Source organism: Microcaecilia unicolor, chromosome 11 (assembly GCF_901765095.1).
Source record: "Microcaecilia unicolor chromosome 11, aMicUni1.1, whole genome shotgun sequence".
In the NCBI taxonomy this organism is placed as follows: Eukaryota; Metazoa; Chordata; class Amphibia; order Gymnophiona; family Siphonopidae; genus Microcaecilia; species Microcaecilia unicolor.
This window is the reverse complement of record NC_044041.1, coordinates 39,590,648-39,604,821: the sequence shown is the minus strand read 5'-3', so window position 1 is coordinate 39,604,821 and position 14,174 is coordinate 39,590,648. Positions and strand designations below refer to the sequence as shown.

Below are 14,174 nucleotides of genomic sequence, written 5' to 3'. Positions count from 1 at the left end.
CTGGCAGGGGTCCTGAACCCCCGCCAGCTGAAGTCTTCTTCAGCACCGGTCTCCGGCGCCTTCGCTGATCTGTTTCTGTGAGTCCTGACTCCTGCACGCTGCCAGCAAAGGTACCAGGCAGCGGTGGGGAGGGTCGGCAGCAGGAGAATGGATCGAAAGTGGCGGGGGAAGGTCGGCCGGGGGGGGGGGTTGAAAGTAGAAGGGACCAGAGCTAAATCTATGGGGGCCCATGCCCCCACCTAGCTATGCCCCTGGGTTCTATTGGACCTAAGTGCTACCTTTGATATACTTCACTCGATCCTGTTAACCAGATTAATGGAAATTGGGTATGTAATGTAGCGCAACTCTGTTTTAGATCTTTTTTAGGGAATAGGTCCCAGCGTATGTTGGTTGAATCTGAACTTTCTAAACCTAAATTATTGAAATATGGTGTACCACAAGGTGCTCTGTTGTCATCATTTCTTTTTAACCTTTATGTATGTCCAGTTATTGACATTGCGCTGAGATATGGAATCCATATCCACTCATTTGCTGGTGATATTCAGTTATATATTTTGTTGGAAACAGCCCGAGAGGGCCAATTGAAGAAATTGCGGATTTGTCTGATTGAAATAAAAAATTGGATGATGTTGAATGTTGCAATTGAATACATCCAAAACCGAATTATTATGGATTCATAGAGGTAATTGCCAGTTTTTTCATCCATCTTTATTATGGAATGGGTCTAATATTGTGGGCGAGAGACCAAGTACATGGTCTGAGAGTTTTGCTAGATGCTGGATTAACTTTTGATAGCCATATTTTAAGTTGGTCTGTTCTTCATTTTACTATCTATGCCAATTATGCAAGCTTTATACTTATTTTACAGAGTCTGATTTTTTCTCAGTTGCTTTATGCTTATATAATTTCACACATTGATTATTGCAATGCATAGTTTGTGGGGTTACGTGGTAAGAGTTTAAAAAGACTCCAGCGTGTTCAAAATGCAACTGTTTGACTTTTGAAGAATTAAATTTTACGAGATCATATCTCTATTCTTTCTTCTTTGCATTGGCTTCCAATTTAAAAATGTTGCATTTTCAAAATGCTGGTGTTGGCGTTTGTTTCATGGCATTGCACCAAAATATGTTTCCGATAAGCTGCCAATTTATACTCCTAAGTGATCATTAGATTCTCAGAGAGGCGTTTTCTTTTACCTCCTGCCAGATCCTTTCAGTTAGTGTGTTTACTTGTTTTAATCTAGCTATTTGATGAGTTGAAAGGGAAATTGTCAGACTGGAACCATTGTGTAATTGTGTTTTATTTTATTATATGTTGTACTGTTTACTATATTACGAATGTAATTCTGTAACCCATTTTGGGCACTGTTGGAATAAATAAATAAGGGAAGACTTCAAGGCCAGCACAAGCAGCATATGTGATTCACTGCTCACTGCCAGCAACCTCCAGACATGAAGAGAAGTTTTAAAAGGTACACCAGATGAGGTTGAGAGAGGCTGGAAGTCTTTAGCTGGTGGGGGCTTTGGGATCTCCACCAGCCACAGTAAGGGTGTGTTGCTGCTGGGTGGGCCTGCCTGAGCCCAAAACGGGTGGGCTACGCCATTGTGCGAGTCATAGGTGGCTAGTGTCATTATTGTTAGGTGGGAGACCTAAATTCAGGTCTTTGTTCCTGAAATTACTGATAATTCTGCACCTTTCCCCTTCAAATGTTTGAGAGACCTTCTCTGTTCTCTCACCCTGCGGAAAGTGGGGAAGGGAGGGAGGGGAGGGGAGGGGAATGTGCTGAGAAGGAAATGTGGAGTGTGAGCCATGAGGGCCACTGTAGCTGATGAGTGCCAAGCTTGATTCTACCACCAGCAAACTGCAGAAACTGGGACCAATTCACTTTAGCTACATGTGTGGCACGATATTCATCTGTTCTTAGAATAACAGCAGAAGCTGTCCTTTAGAGCAGGTAGCAAAACTGGTTTATTTATTTATTGGGCTGTATTAACTGCCTTTATGAAGAGATTCACCCAAGATGGTGTACAGTAGGTACAGTTTAACGTAAAACTTATAATTTTGTTAACAGCATAACAATAGTAAAATAACCAAGAATAAACATAAATACAATATATGAGGTAAACTTCAAACTACTGTGGAACAGTGTCAAAAATATACACATTACTTATACACATCACTCCCACTTCCTGATATCCTGTTCACTTATCCCTACAGAAAAACAAATAAATTCTCCCCACAGAGTTGACACCATACCAACTGATATACACAAACACCTCATATATACCCATCATTTACTAACCACACCCCGTACCCACTCTTTCTACCCACATATCTCTTGCTATCCTGAGACATTCTTTACTATGCCTGCAGACTTGCCCGAGCCTGTGAATGGAGGAAAGGTAAAATGCACCATTGTGGCACACTGTAAGGGAATAATTTTCTAGCAAGTTCTCAGGTACCTAGAGTCCTCTTTATTTGTAACTGAAAAATCAGTTGAAGGATGACCTAGTACAGCACTCACCAAACTCTGCAGCCGTGACCCCAATTTGCGCAGCTGCAGAAAGCATACAACCTCCAGGCAGCGCAGAATAATGACATCCTATGGAGCGCCCACTCAGGTTACAACCCCAAAGTTGAGAAATGGGGTCATGACCCCAGTTTGTGAAGTTGTGACCTAGTATTGACATTCATGGTTTGTACTGACAAGGTTTAGGCTAATATGAACACTGTAGGAGATTCATACAAAGCAAGGGAACTAAGGTACTTTTGATTTACAAAATGCTTAAATACAGAGAGAACTGGCAAAAGGATACACACATGAAAGCTTTGTGTAGTTTCTTCATTCAACTGTCCCCGACTTCAAGGTTTTTCTTTTTGCCACGGTCAGAACACTGATGAAATTCTTATATTGTAAAGGCAGCTATGCGTTTGCTCCCTGTGCTGTATTTGTTCAAAGCTGGAATAGTGAGTTTTGTACTGATTACTACTTCTGAATCTGCACATGCCCAGGTCCAGCTTACCATTAGAGTGACCTGCAGTCGTGGCCATAAGAAAGGTAGCTAGCTGCATACTGACCTCCCAGTATGCTGCTTATAACAAGGCAATGTCAAGGGCCTGCAGGGTATCAAATGCATTAACACATTCTACATAACTACCCCCTTATCTTTTCTTTCAGAGGAGACCACACTTATGCAGACAGCTATATCACAGTTCTACCCAAAGGAACAGAATTTGTGGTTTTCAGCATTGATGGTTCCTTTGCGGCCAGTGTTTCCATCATGGGCAGTGACCCCAAAGTTCGAGCCGGAGCAGTGGATGTGGTAAGGTCAGTAAGTGGGGAAAATACTGCTTGCGTAATGTCATATTGACAGTTAACAGCCACTTGCTGGTGGTTCTGGAGGTAATGAGTGAAGGTGTGCATAACGCATTATTCATTTGCTCTGTAGGCACTGGCAAGACCTTGGCTACCTCATTGTATATGTCACAGGTCGACCTGATATGCAGAAGCAGAGGGTAGTAGCGTGGCTGGCACAGCATAACTTTCCTCACGGGATCGTGTCCTTCTGCGATGGTCTCGTCCACGATCCTCTGAGACACAAAGCCAATTTTCTGAAGAGCCTCATCACTGATGTAAGTTTCTTTTTCCCTGAAGTGTCAGCTACAGGATGTATCCAGTCACACCCTTTCAGGCTCAGTCATGATCTCTAATGCAAACAGAGCTCTCTTTTCCTGCTTTACTCCTCCACTGGTTACCATCACTTTTCTGCTAAGGGGTGCATACTAACAGCAGCAACCAAGGATACCACATAGGCTCGTAACGATCCAGCCCCAATGGATAGGAAATACAAACCTAGATCACTCCAATCCAGAAAACGCACAGCAGTGTGGTCTAATCTGAGGCATGCATCATTTTCTTGTTAAAGTAGTGTGTTTTTGGACTCCCATTATCTTGTTGTACCCATTACATTATTCCCTGCAAGAGTTGGATGTCTTAAGGAACAATTTAGCCTTTAATGAACTGGGGGCTGGCACAGTAGCAGGACATAGCACTACCAAGTAGGTAACCTGCATTCTACTTTCTAGTCATTGTTTCTGTCCCCCAGGATGGCCAGGGCCAATGATGCCACAGAAGTGGGATGCACTGGGTGGGGCTAATAACCTTAGTAGAAAAAAAATCCTTATATGGTGCTTATCCCCTCCCAGTGCATTCCAGGATGCACCAGGCAGGGGCTGGGCACTGCCATTTTGTGCAGGTGGGTCCAGAAGAAGGAAGTGTTGCTCTTGCCCTTCTGCCTCCATTGTTTTAAGGTACTGGGAAGGGTGGGGGTCACTAGACCACCAGGGAGAGTTTTGCTGGAGGGGGGGTTGAGGTCCACTGGACCACTGGGGATTTTTTCTGGGGGGCACTGGGGGGTTTGGGATCCACTGGACCACCAGGGATATGTTGCTTTGGGGTGCGGGGGGGGGGGGGGGTCCTGAGTACCTACCATTGGGAGGAGTCTGTTTGCACTATACAGTGCAAGCAGGCTGCTCCCTATAACAACAGATCCAGACCTGCTGTAAAATTTTGCATGGTAAAGGTAGGCACTCAGATCTATGCATTGCTCAGAATGCTCATTTTAATACTAATGAGTTCCTTGCAATGCATTTGCAAAGGTTTTCAGTGGCTGCTAACGGCACACATTAGAGCCACAGAAAAAAACCCTTTTGCATTACTCACTAAATAACGTTTGCTTTAGACTGGCTACAACCAGTTTAAAGCTCAGTAAAAATTTAAAAAGCGGGAGCTTAGATGGGCAGAGAGGGCTTGGAGAATATGTCCTTGTCGGCTGACTCTGGAAGATTATAATCTTATCATACAGCTTGAGTGAATACTCAGAAATCTTATTTTAATAAACAGAGGAAGCCCCTTGTTCAACAATGGTGCTTTTTGCTATTGTAAGGAAATTTACTTCTGCAAGTTTGTACCAACAGATGATCTTGTCTCAAGCGTTTGCTAATGGTTTTGGTTTAAAGATATAGCAGATAGTTTCCCAATTTGAAAACAATGCACGTCCGGTTGAGATTTATAATCCTGTGAGTGATTCACAGTCTTGGTCTGAGTTTTCAGTGGTTTCAGAATCTCATTTTGATAAAATTCTTATGGGAATTAATAACTCCTTCTGTAGGTTAGACAACATTCACCCTTCTATGGTGAAAGCTTTGAGAGTTCCATTTTTACCTTTTTACACTCATTTGATTAATGCATCCGGGTATAATGCCATCAGCACTGAAGATTGCAGCTGTCAGATCTTTGCTTAAAAGTCCTAAATTAGACCATACTAATGCTGACAACTGTTGCCCTATTTCTTCACTACCGTTTGTTGCAAAAAGTAATTGTGTTTGAACAATTGGATGAGTATCTTCAAGATAAGGGAATTTTAGGCCAACATCAATTTGGTTTTAGAAAGGTCCACAACACTGAAAAATAGTTACTTTCCTTATTGGACAGCATTAGAACTGGTTTTGATAAAGGAACTAAATTTCTTTTAATTACTTTGTACGTTTCTGCTGCATTTGATACATCAATCACAAAATCTTTTTGAACCGGTTACAATAGTTAGGTTTAACAAGTACTGTGTTACTTTGGTTCCTCTCTTTTCTATGAAATAGGAAATACTGTGTGTTTACTGAAGTTGAAAAATCTGAACTTGTTACATGTCCAACAGGGGTCCCTCAGGGATCATTTTTATCCACAGTATTGTTCAATCTTTTCCTTATTCCATTGTGTATCTTAAAATGCTTTGGAGTGCAATATAAACTGTACACTGATGATATTCAGTGGAGGAGTGGCCTAGTGGTTAGGGTGGTGGACTTTGGTCCTGGGGAACTGGGCAAGTCACTTAGCCCTCCATTGCCCCATGTAAGCCGCATTGAGCCTGCCATGAGTGGGAAAGCGCAGGGTACAAATGTAACAAAAATAAAATAGATACTATTGGAGATTCTACATGGAATGTTGCTAGCAACATTCCATGTAGAAGGCTGCGCAGGCTTCTGTTTCTGTGAGTGCAGGACGTCAGACTCGCAGAAGCCTGCGCAGCCAAATTGGTGATCTGCAAGGGCAGGCTGCTACATGGAATGTTGCTAGTGGAATAGCAACATTCCATGTAGAATGTCAAATAGTAGCAACAGTGGAGGAGTGGCCTAGTGGTTAGGGTGGTGGACTTTGGTCCTGGGGAACTGAGGAACTCAGTTTGATTCCCACTTCAGGCACAGGCAGCTCCTTGTGACTCTGGGCAAGTCACTTAGCCCTCCATTGCCCCATGTAAGCTGCATCGAGCCTGCCATGAGTAGGAAAGCGCGGGGTACAAATGTAACAAAAATAAAATAAAATATTCAATTGTCACTACCAGTTGAAGTCTCTTATGAAGAAACATTTAATAAACCAAGGTTGTTTCTTGCTAAAATTAATCAATGGATGGTTGGTAACCAGCTAAAATTGAATGTCTCAAAAACGCAAATCCTTTTCCTGTCAGGAACTATTAATGTAGATTAGTTTTAATACTTTGGAAATTCTGATATCGAGAGAAATTAGAAATTTGGGTGTCCAATTAGATACACCTTGATCAACGAAGAAGCAAGTTCAAAATTGAATTTCAAAGGTTTTTTTGTAAGCTAAGAATTATCAGATGCATCAGATCTTTTGTTACAGAGAACAGTTTTAGAAAGGTTGTCCGGTCTGTAGTCTGTCCCTTGCTGGATTATTGTAATAGCCTTCTTATGGGTATTTCAAACGGTTCTCTGAGAGCACTGCAAGTTGTACAAAACTCTATAGCAAGGGTTATTACTGAAAAAACTCCTTTACTGAGGTCCTAACATTGGTTACCTCTTAGGTATCGTATTGAGTTTAAAATCTTTTCTGCATGGAGCCCAAAAACTTGGACAAGCCTGATCTAGTCCATATAAACTGATGACCTGTTCTGTGATACCAGTTCCAGAGACAATGGGTAAATGGATTTGGGCAGTGCTACAGAAAGAGGGCCGAAACAAATCTATTTACCTGACCCTTTCCCCTCTCTGCCTTTCTCAGGTACACATGAAGATTCATGCAGCCTACGGCTCCACTAAAGACATTTCAGTCTACAGCTCTCTTGGGTTATCACCCTCACAGACTTACATTGTGGGTCGGCCAACCAAAAAATTACAGAATCAGTGTCAGGTAAGATCCTTCATTCTGTTCCTCTATATATTAAGCTCGGTGTATAAGCATGGAAGTGCAGTGTATTTGTAGTAAGTCTGAGGGCGCCCTTTGGTGTGGAATCGGCACAGAATTTTAAAACATTTTTTTGTGTCTTAGTGTCTTGACCCACATTTGTTTGAGGCTGAAACCTATCAGTTTGCACAATTTAGTTTTTCTTTGCATTTTTGCATTGGTTGAGGATTTACAAGCTTTTGCAGACAGTTTATCTGAAATGTCTATTTATGCCTAAACACCTTTAACTAGTAAGGATATTACATCCAATTGATTTTACTGGACACACTGAAGGGAATGGATGATTTTTTTTGTTTGTTTAGGACTTTTATTGTGTGCAGTATATAGGGTGAGGATTTATTCTCAGTGGTACCTTTGATAAGATGTGATTAGATTTCCAAATAAACCCATGGCCTTTAAGGAGGGAAAAGCAGACTCAAAATAACAGATGATCTGAAAATACAAGCAGAAGGAAGATTGAGACTTTTCAGGATTTCTTGCAGAGAGCAGATCCTTAACCTGCTGAGATTTCACTGTATGCTAATTTTAGAATGCGTTACTGCTAGATACCCCCCCCCCCCCCTTTGGAAATAAAGGAACATTGTATGCAGATGTGGGCTTAGCAGTTGCTTGGTAATTAATATGGGATGCTCACTGTGCCTGCTATTTACTGCCTGTCTTAACCTGCTGGTATCTTACTAATGTGAGCATTTCACTTACTCACAGGAAACTAAATATTGCGTTCACACTGAATTGAGCATGCTCTTGAGAGCTTTCAGTTTCTGTACAAATGTACCTGTAAGTCCTGTGGGACAAATACATTTGATCACACTTCTCTTAACAAACACAACATAGTTTTTGAGTGAAACATTATTACCTAGGCATATTCACACACCAGATTCATCATTGGGTCCCTCCCCCCTCCCCACATCCCTTCACACTGCTCAATAAAGATCAATAGATGATGCTAAACACACAGTCTTGCCCTTCTAGAACTCCAGTCTCTTGTTTGACCTCCTCATCTGCTGTGTACTAAGCTCTCCCATCTCTACGTTGAAAAGCAGCCTCCTTGTGCCAGGTGTATATCCCTTGGCAGCCAGGAGGATCAAGAGGAAAAAAAGAACTAGCATTCTCAGTTTAGTGTGCTTGGTATAAGTACATAAGTATTGCCATACTGGGACAGACCGAAGGTCCATCAAGCCCGTTATCCTGTTTCCAACAGTGGCCAATGCAGGTCAGAAGTACCTGGCAAGATCCCCAAACAGTACAATACATGTGATGCTGCTTATCCTAGAAATAAGCAGTGGATTTTCCTCAAGTCCATTTTAATAATGGCTTATGGACTTTTCTTGTAAGAAGCTATTCAAACCTTTTTAAACCCCTCTTAAGCTATCTACATTCTCTGGCAGTGAATTCTAGAGTTTAATTACACGTTGCATTAAAAATTATTTTCTCCGATTTGTTTGCAACGTGCTCACACTGTTTAGCCTGTCCATTTGTTTTCTATAATGACAATTTTGTGAGCATGGTATTAGGGGAATTTTTTTTACCCGTGAGCACACAATCTTTTAACATACATGCATAGGAGTCAGCACTGTGGCTGCTGAGTATCCCCAGTATTGAGTAAACTTCTTCATTGTGTCCAGGGAAGAATAATTTGTATTATGTTTGGCACCCCCAATCATTTTGAAATGGCACCTATGTGTGCATGTAAATTTATTTTGCAAGTACATGCTAAAGTTTGCTTAGTGTGAGGTGTATAGGTCCATTATTGAGTAATAAATGGAGCAAAAACCTATTCACCCCCAGTCTATATAAACTACACAGTACAACACAGCGTGGCTATGTAAAATATCTGTGCAACCTTACGCTCTACTGTGATGGTTTCCTAGTGCAAGAGGGGAGAGAAGTAGCAGAGCAAAGAGATGAGATCTGACCCATATTCTGTTTTCATTTCTACATAGTTTATTACAGAGGGGTATGCAGCTCACCTTGCTCAGCTGGAGTATAATCATCGGTCACGACCTGCCAAAAACACTTCCAGAATGGCACTGCGAAAGGGCAGCTTCTGCCTTCCTGGACAGACAGATTTCCTAAGGAAAAGGAATCATTTGCTCCGCACCATTTCTTCTCAGCCTGTGGTGGGCACAAACCACAGGCCAGAGAGAACACAAAGCCAGTCAGAGAGTGACCGAGAACGGGAGAAGGAGCGCAGCCAAAGAAGCATGAGCATTGCCACAGGGTGCTGGGGGAGAGGCACAGCTGCCACCGCCACCACTGCCAAACTGGAATCTGGCGTTTTAAGTCAGAAATAAGCTGCCATACTATCCTGCCCACTAGCCAGCCCCCTGTGACTCTACAGGAAACATAAGGCATGAAGGCAAGCACCTCAGGACACAAAGGTACAACATGGTGCTACAATACAACAAGGAGATTTTGACAGATGTGATGATAATCATATGTTTCATGTGTTGAACTGCAGACCTTGCAAGATGCTGCGTGTTCTGAAACAGTAGCCCAAAAGACGACTTCTGATTAGTGAATGAGTAAGAGGAAGAAAGTCTACAACTTACAAACATTGCCAACTCTTCATCCTTTCCTTATCCATTGCGTAATGACGTACAGCTGCGAATTCTTCCTAGCCATCTATGAAAACGATGCCTTTAGCAGATTTTCACTCTGTGGGTAGAAGTTAAAAGGGTTTGGGTCTGCATTTTGGTTGCACTGTATTTATATTAAGAGGTGTGTGCTTGGATCACCCTTTTCTATTGCTAATTATGTATCTGTGAAGGAGGCTGACAACCTGTTGATATTTGCTTTGCACTGCCAGGGGTGCCAGCAACATTGTAGGCTGCTGACAGATTCCATGCTGCTGTGGAAATCTGTGAGGCACTCCAGGAAAAGCCATGGAGCTGCTTGCAGCCACCTATCCTAGGTTCCTGCAAAACATTTCATCCATTCTTTCAGGAAGTTGACCACCAAGTGAATTCACAAATGTCCAGCATGGCTCCTGTTACCAAAATGGAGGGCCCAAACCCTTTGGAACCTTAGTCTTGTGCTTCAGAGTTCTCTTCAGATTTATTAGTAGCTAAGCAGGAGTTGGGCTTACTGTAGTTACTCAACTGTAAAACCTCATTGTTTTTTGCACTGATAATTTTTGGAACGGAGACGTGTTACCATTTCATTTAGCTGCGTTTAACTGTCTGTAGGGCATGATATAACAAATTATTGCTAAGTTAGGGTATATTTATTTCATTCAGAAATGTTTGCAGCAGTAAGGAGAATGAAAGAAGTGTGGTCCAAGGGACACATATATAGAGAAAAGGCCTTATCTTTTTCTTTTTCTTTTGCTTTAGGTGAGGTCATGGCAGGGATTGATATGTACTGTGCTCTCGATATGTGACTGTCGGAGCAAAATGAACTTACTGCTACCCTCTTACAGGGTTGTTACATTTATACTGCTTTCTACTGAACCGTAGGAGATTATTTATAAAAGGAAATGTTTTTTCAAAGACTGTAGCCACTTGACTTTAAGAATTCGTTCCAGTACTGGGTGCAGCCTGCCTGTACTTGCCACCCAGTACTGTGACTGCTGCCCTTCTCCAGAGGTCAAGCTTAACTTCTTCATTAAGCCATCAGGAATTGGAAAGTGCTTTGGACACAGTGTCATTCGCTCTTTCCACAGAGCTGCAGTTTCCAGAATAGAATCCATACTTCCTTGGTGTGAGTAGAAAGAGAAATCTGCTCATTTTTATTGGTGAATAAAAATGTAAACAAAAAAGACTCACTTGAGCTTTCTACTTTTTAGAGCTATCCTAGGTGCAAAACACAAAATAAAACACTTTTTGATAACTACGTATACATGAATTTTTAGTGATAAAAAATGGATTTCCCTTTCTGATGGCTTGATATGCTTGTTTTGAATGTACATCCTCAGTTACTGACTGAAATGTGAATTATTTTATTGAGATTTATGTTGTTGTTTTAAAAACTGTGTAAAAAAAGAATTACTATCTCCAGTAGTACGTAGCCAAAAGACACAACAGTGTGGTCACAAAATCATGTTGCAAATTTGGACATGGTCCTTTTGAGCACAAATGGCTCTTAAGACTTCACAAAACAAGTAAGAACTAATACAATTCTGTAAAGGATGTTAACATTATAGTGTGTAGATAGTGTACACAGAGAGTAATGTAAATGTTCAGAAGTGGGTATATACAAAGTGAGAATTATTTATTTATGTAGAGGACGTTATCTGGAGGCAGTGGAACCTCTGGAGATTAATATTTAAAATGTAGCTTTTCTTTTGGTCTGTTTCAGGCATTATGTACAAAGCAATTATTTCATGGACCAAGTTCAATGTATCTGTGTGTGCAGGAGTGCAATATTAAAATATCCATTAATCCATGTGAAAATTAACACAAACTATAGAACTGACAATCATCTTACAATTCAGTGGTCCTCTAACTCCTTATTTAGGCTCCTGAATTTTGCCCACTTTGCCACCTCCATTTGCCATGATTTCGACGGAGCAATGTGGTTTGGTTTTTTTTTTTTTTTGGGGGGGGGGGGGGGGGTGCTGGTTTGATAACATGCAGATGTTCTGTAGATGTGTACAGAAGAGGTGGGGGACAGATTTGCAGGTCATCCAGAACATGTCATCTTCTCTCGCCAGCCATTCATGCCTACTTTATACTGTATATATTCAATGTGCTTTCACTTGAGCAATAGCAATAGGAGGGCAGCTTTTCTGTCCATTTTGGAAGAAGGCCCCAGAGTATGCGTGCTAAAGTGGTTTTCAATATCTATGGCAATGTTTAAAGTATTAAAAAAATTGGGACGTTGGTTTGTTATAACAGAGAATCTATAGCATTCTGCCCCTCCCCCACCTTTAATAAATTCTGTCCGATCCAACTCCTCCTTGCCTCATCCACCTGAGTCGCATCATAATTTTACGATACCAAAAAAAAACAAAAAAGAAGAAGTTTACAGTGTTAGAAAAAGCTGTTAGATGAAAAGCAGAGGAGTAGTGATGGAGCCATGCACGTCCCACCACCGCACAGAAACCTGCACTTTTACGAGCCTGGCTAGATCAGGTATGTTCATTCTTGCTGCATTTCCTGTTAGTTCCAGAAGCCTTATATTTTTCTCTTCTATTAAGCCCATAGAGATATTGATAATGTTGATGTGTCAATTTTATATTCAATGATGTTCTATTTTATTTATAAAGAGCTGTTTCTTAGGGACATGGCTGAAAACTATTTTCTGTGAGGATAAGTATGAGAGAGAAAGAGACTGAACTTCTGATCATAGGATTGATTCCTACAGAAGATCTCTGTCTCTTGCTTCCTGGTTTTCATTTCTTGTGTTACTCTTTTAAGTGTGTGCAATATTGTTGAATCTATTTTGCTTCTATGTAATCATCATACATACAACTTCTCACTCTTGTTATGTAGTACATCATTCTAAAGCTTGAGTGTGCTTTTTCTATACAATATCATTGTACGTTACACAGATTAAAGACATGGGAGGCTAACTTTTATCTCTGGTTGTCTTCTTTTGGTATCTCTGCAAAATACCATAGAACCTAAACTGTATGAAACCGAAAAGGAGAGAAACAGAAAGTAGACCACCTGCTGAAGGGAACTTCATTTACAGGAGAAAAGATGGCGGAGGGTAATGGGACGCTCAACAGCTGGGGCATCTAGAGAAGTCCCTAATAAGGGTCCCACCAACCAGAGCTGTTGGGATGATGGTCACCAAAGGCTGTGGGATTTTGTTTTCAGTTAATGGTTTCTTGAGTACTGGTAAAACCAGCCACTATTGGTGACATCTGGAACTTCCATTAACCTTTCTATGAAAGAGTTTAACTCACAAAACAAATATTTAAAAAATAAAATCTAACACAAATTGTTTAAGCAGATCAAAATTGTTTAGCCTCCAAGAATTGTTTTCTTTAAAAATATCTTATTGTCTTATTTTAATTTTCAAAAGCATGACAATACTTCAGAAATTATGGATTTTTTAATTTTATTTATAAAACTCAAAATGTAATGGAAGCACAATTGCCAATTGCACAATAGACTGAGCAGATAGCAAACCCCAATGTGCTCCTGTCTGCACATATTGTAGACTCTGCCATGCATCTTGGAGCAGTCATACATCTCATTGTGGCCTAACATAGCTCCATATTGACCACTTTCCCCTCTTCCTTCCCTCCCACTAGCCTGTCCCTTGCTCTTCAACCAACAGATAGGCACAGATACTACCTCCACTTAGTCCCATGCCATCCCACTGCTATTGCTGCTATGTCTCTCATACCGGTACACTGCCTCGTCATAGCCCCCCCCCCCCCCCCCAAAGCACAAAAGATGTTGTAAACTAGGAGCTCAAAATAAAAATGACAACAGGGGCTACCACTGGCTCAGGGGCCTTATGGTAATCCAGATCTTGATGGCAGAGAACGACCATGGAGAAATTAGATTTTACCTGATAATTTTATTTCCATTAGTCCTTCCCACTGTTTCAGAACCTGTGGGATAGCTGTGTCCATCAACCAGCAGGTGGAGATAGAAAACTAAAAACTGAGCTGAGACATATTTTTCTTGGCATCCAGTCTAGCTCTTCAGTATTTATGTAGACAAGCAGTAAGGAGAAACTCAGAATAAACACAACAACCTTAAATAACTTGCTAACCTGACACAAACCAGATGATAAAACATATGGAACCTCTATCATCTCTGGACAACTTGTAGAAAGCAAGAGATATGCAGAAAGCTCCATGCAAGGTGACAAGTCGTTACTTGACCCATTACTTTCCACAGACTAAATATCTCAGAAACCTTAGGCAGGTCTCTGGAATAGTGGGAAGGACTAATAGGAAGAAAATTATCAGGGATGACCTCATTTCTCCTTCCATTATATAGCTTCCCATTATTCC

The 14,174-nt window shown here is 41.2% G+C and overlaps 1 protein-coding gene across 4 annotated transcripts in view; it reads left to right on the top strand.

Moving 5' to 3' along the window:
* PITPNM2 (phosphatidylinositol transfer protein membrane associated 2) overlaps positions 1-13,164 on the top strand; it is a 432,451-nt gene extending 419,287 nt beyond the window's left edge. For all 4 annotated transcript variants that reach the window (XM_030220215.1, XM_030220217.1, XM_030220216.1 and 1 more), the window contains 4 exons: positions 3,179-3,328; positions 3,450-3,633; positions 7,073-7,201; positions 9,199-13,164. In XM_030220215.1, the coding sequence (XP_030076075.1) occupies positions 3,179-3,328; positions 3,450-3,633; positions 7,073-7,201; positions 9,199-9,549 (814 nt within the window). In that variant the 3' untranslated portion in view covers positions 9,550-13,164. The remainder of the gene's footprint in view (positions 1-3,178; positions 3,329-3,449; positions 3,634-7,072; positions 7,202-9,198) is intronic.
* The last annotated feature ends 1,010 nt before the right edge of the window (positions 13,165-14,174 follow it).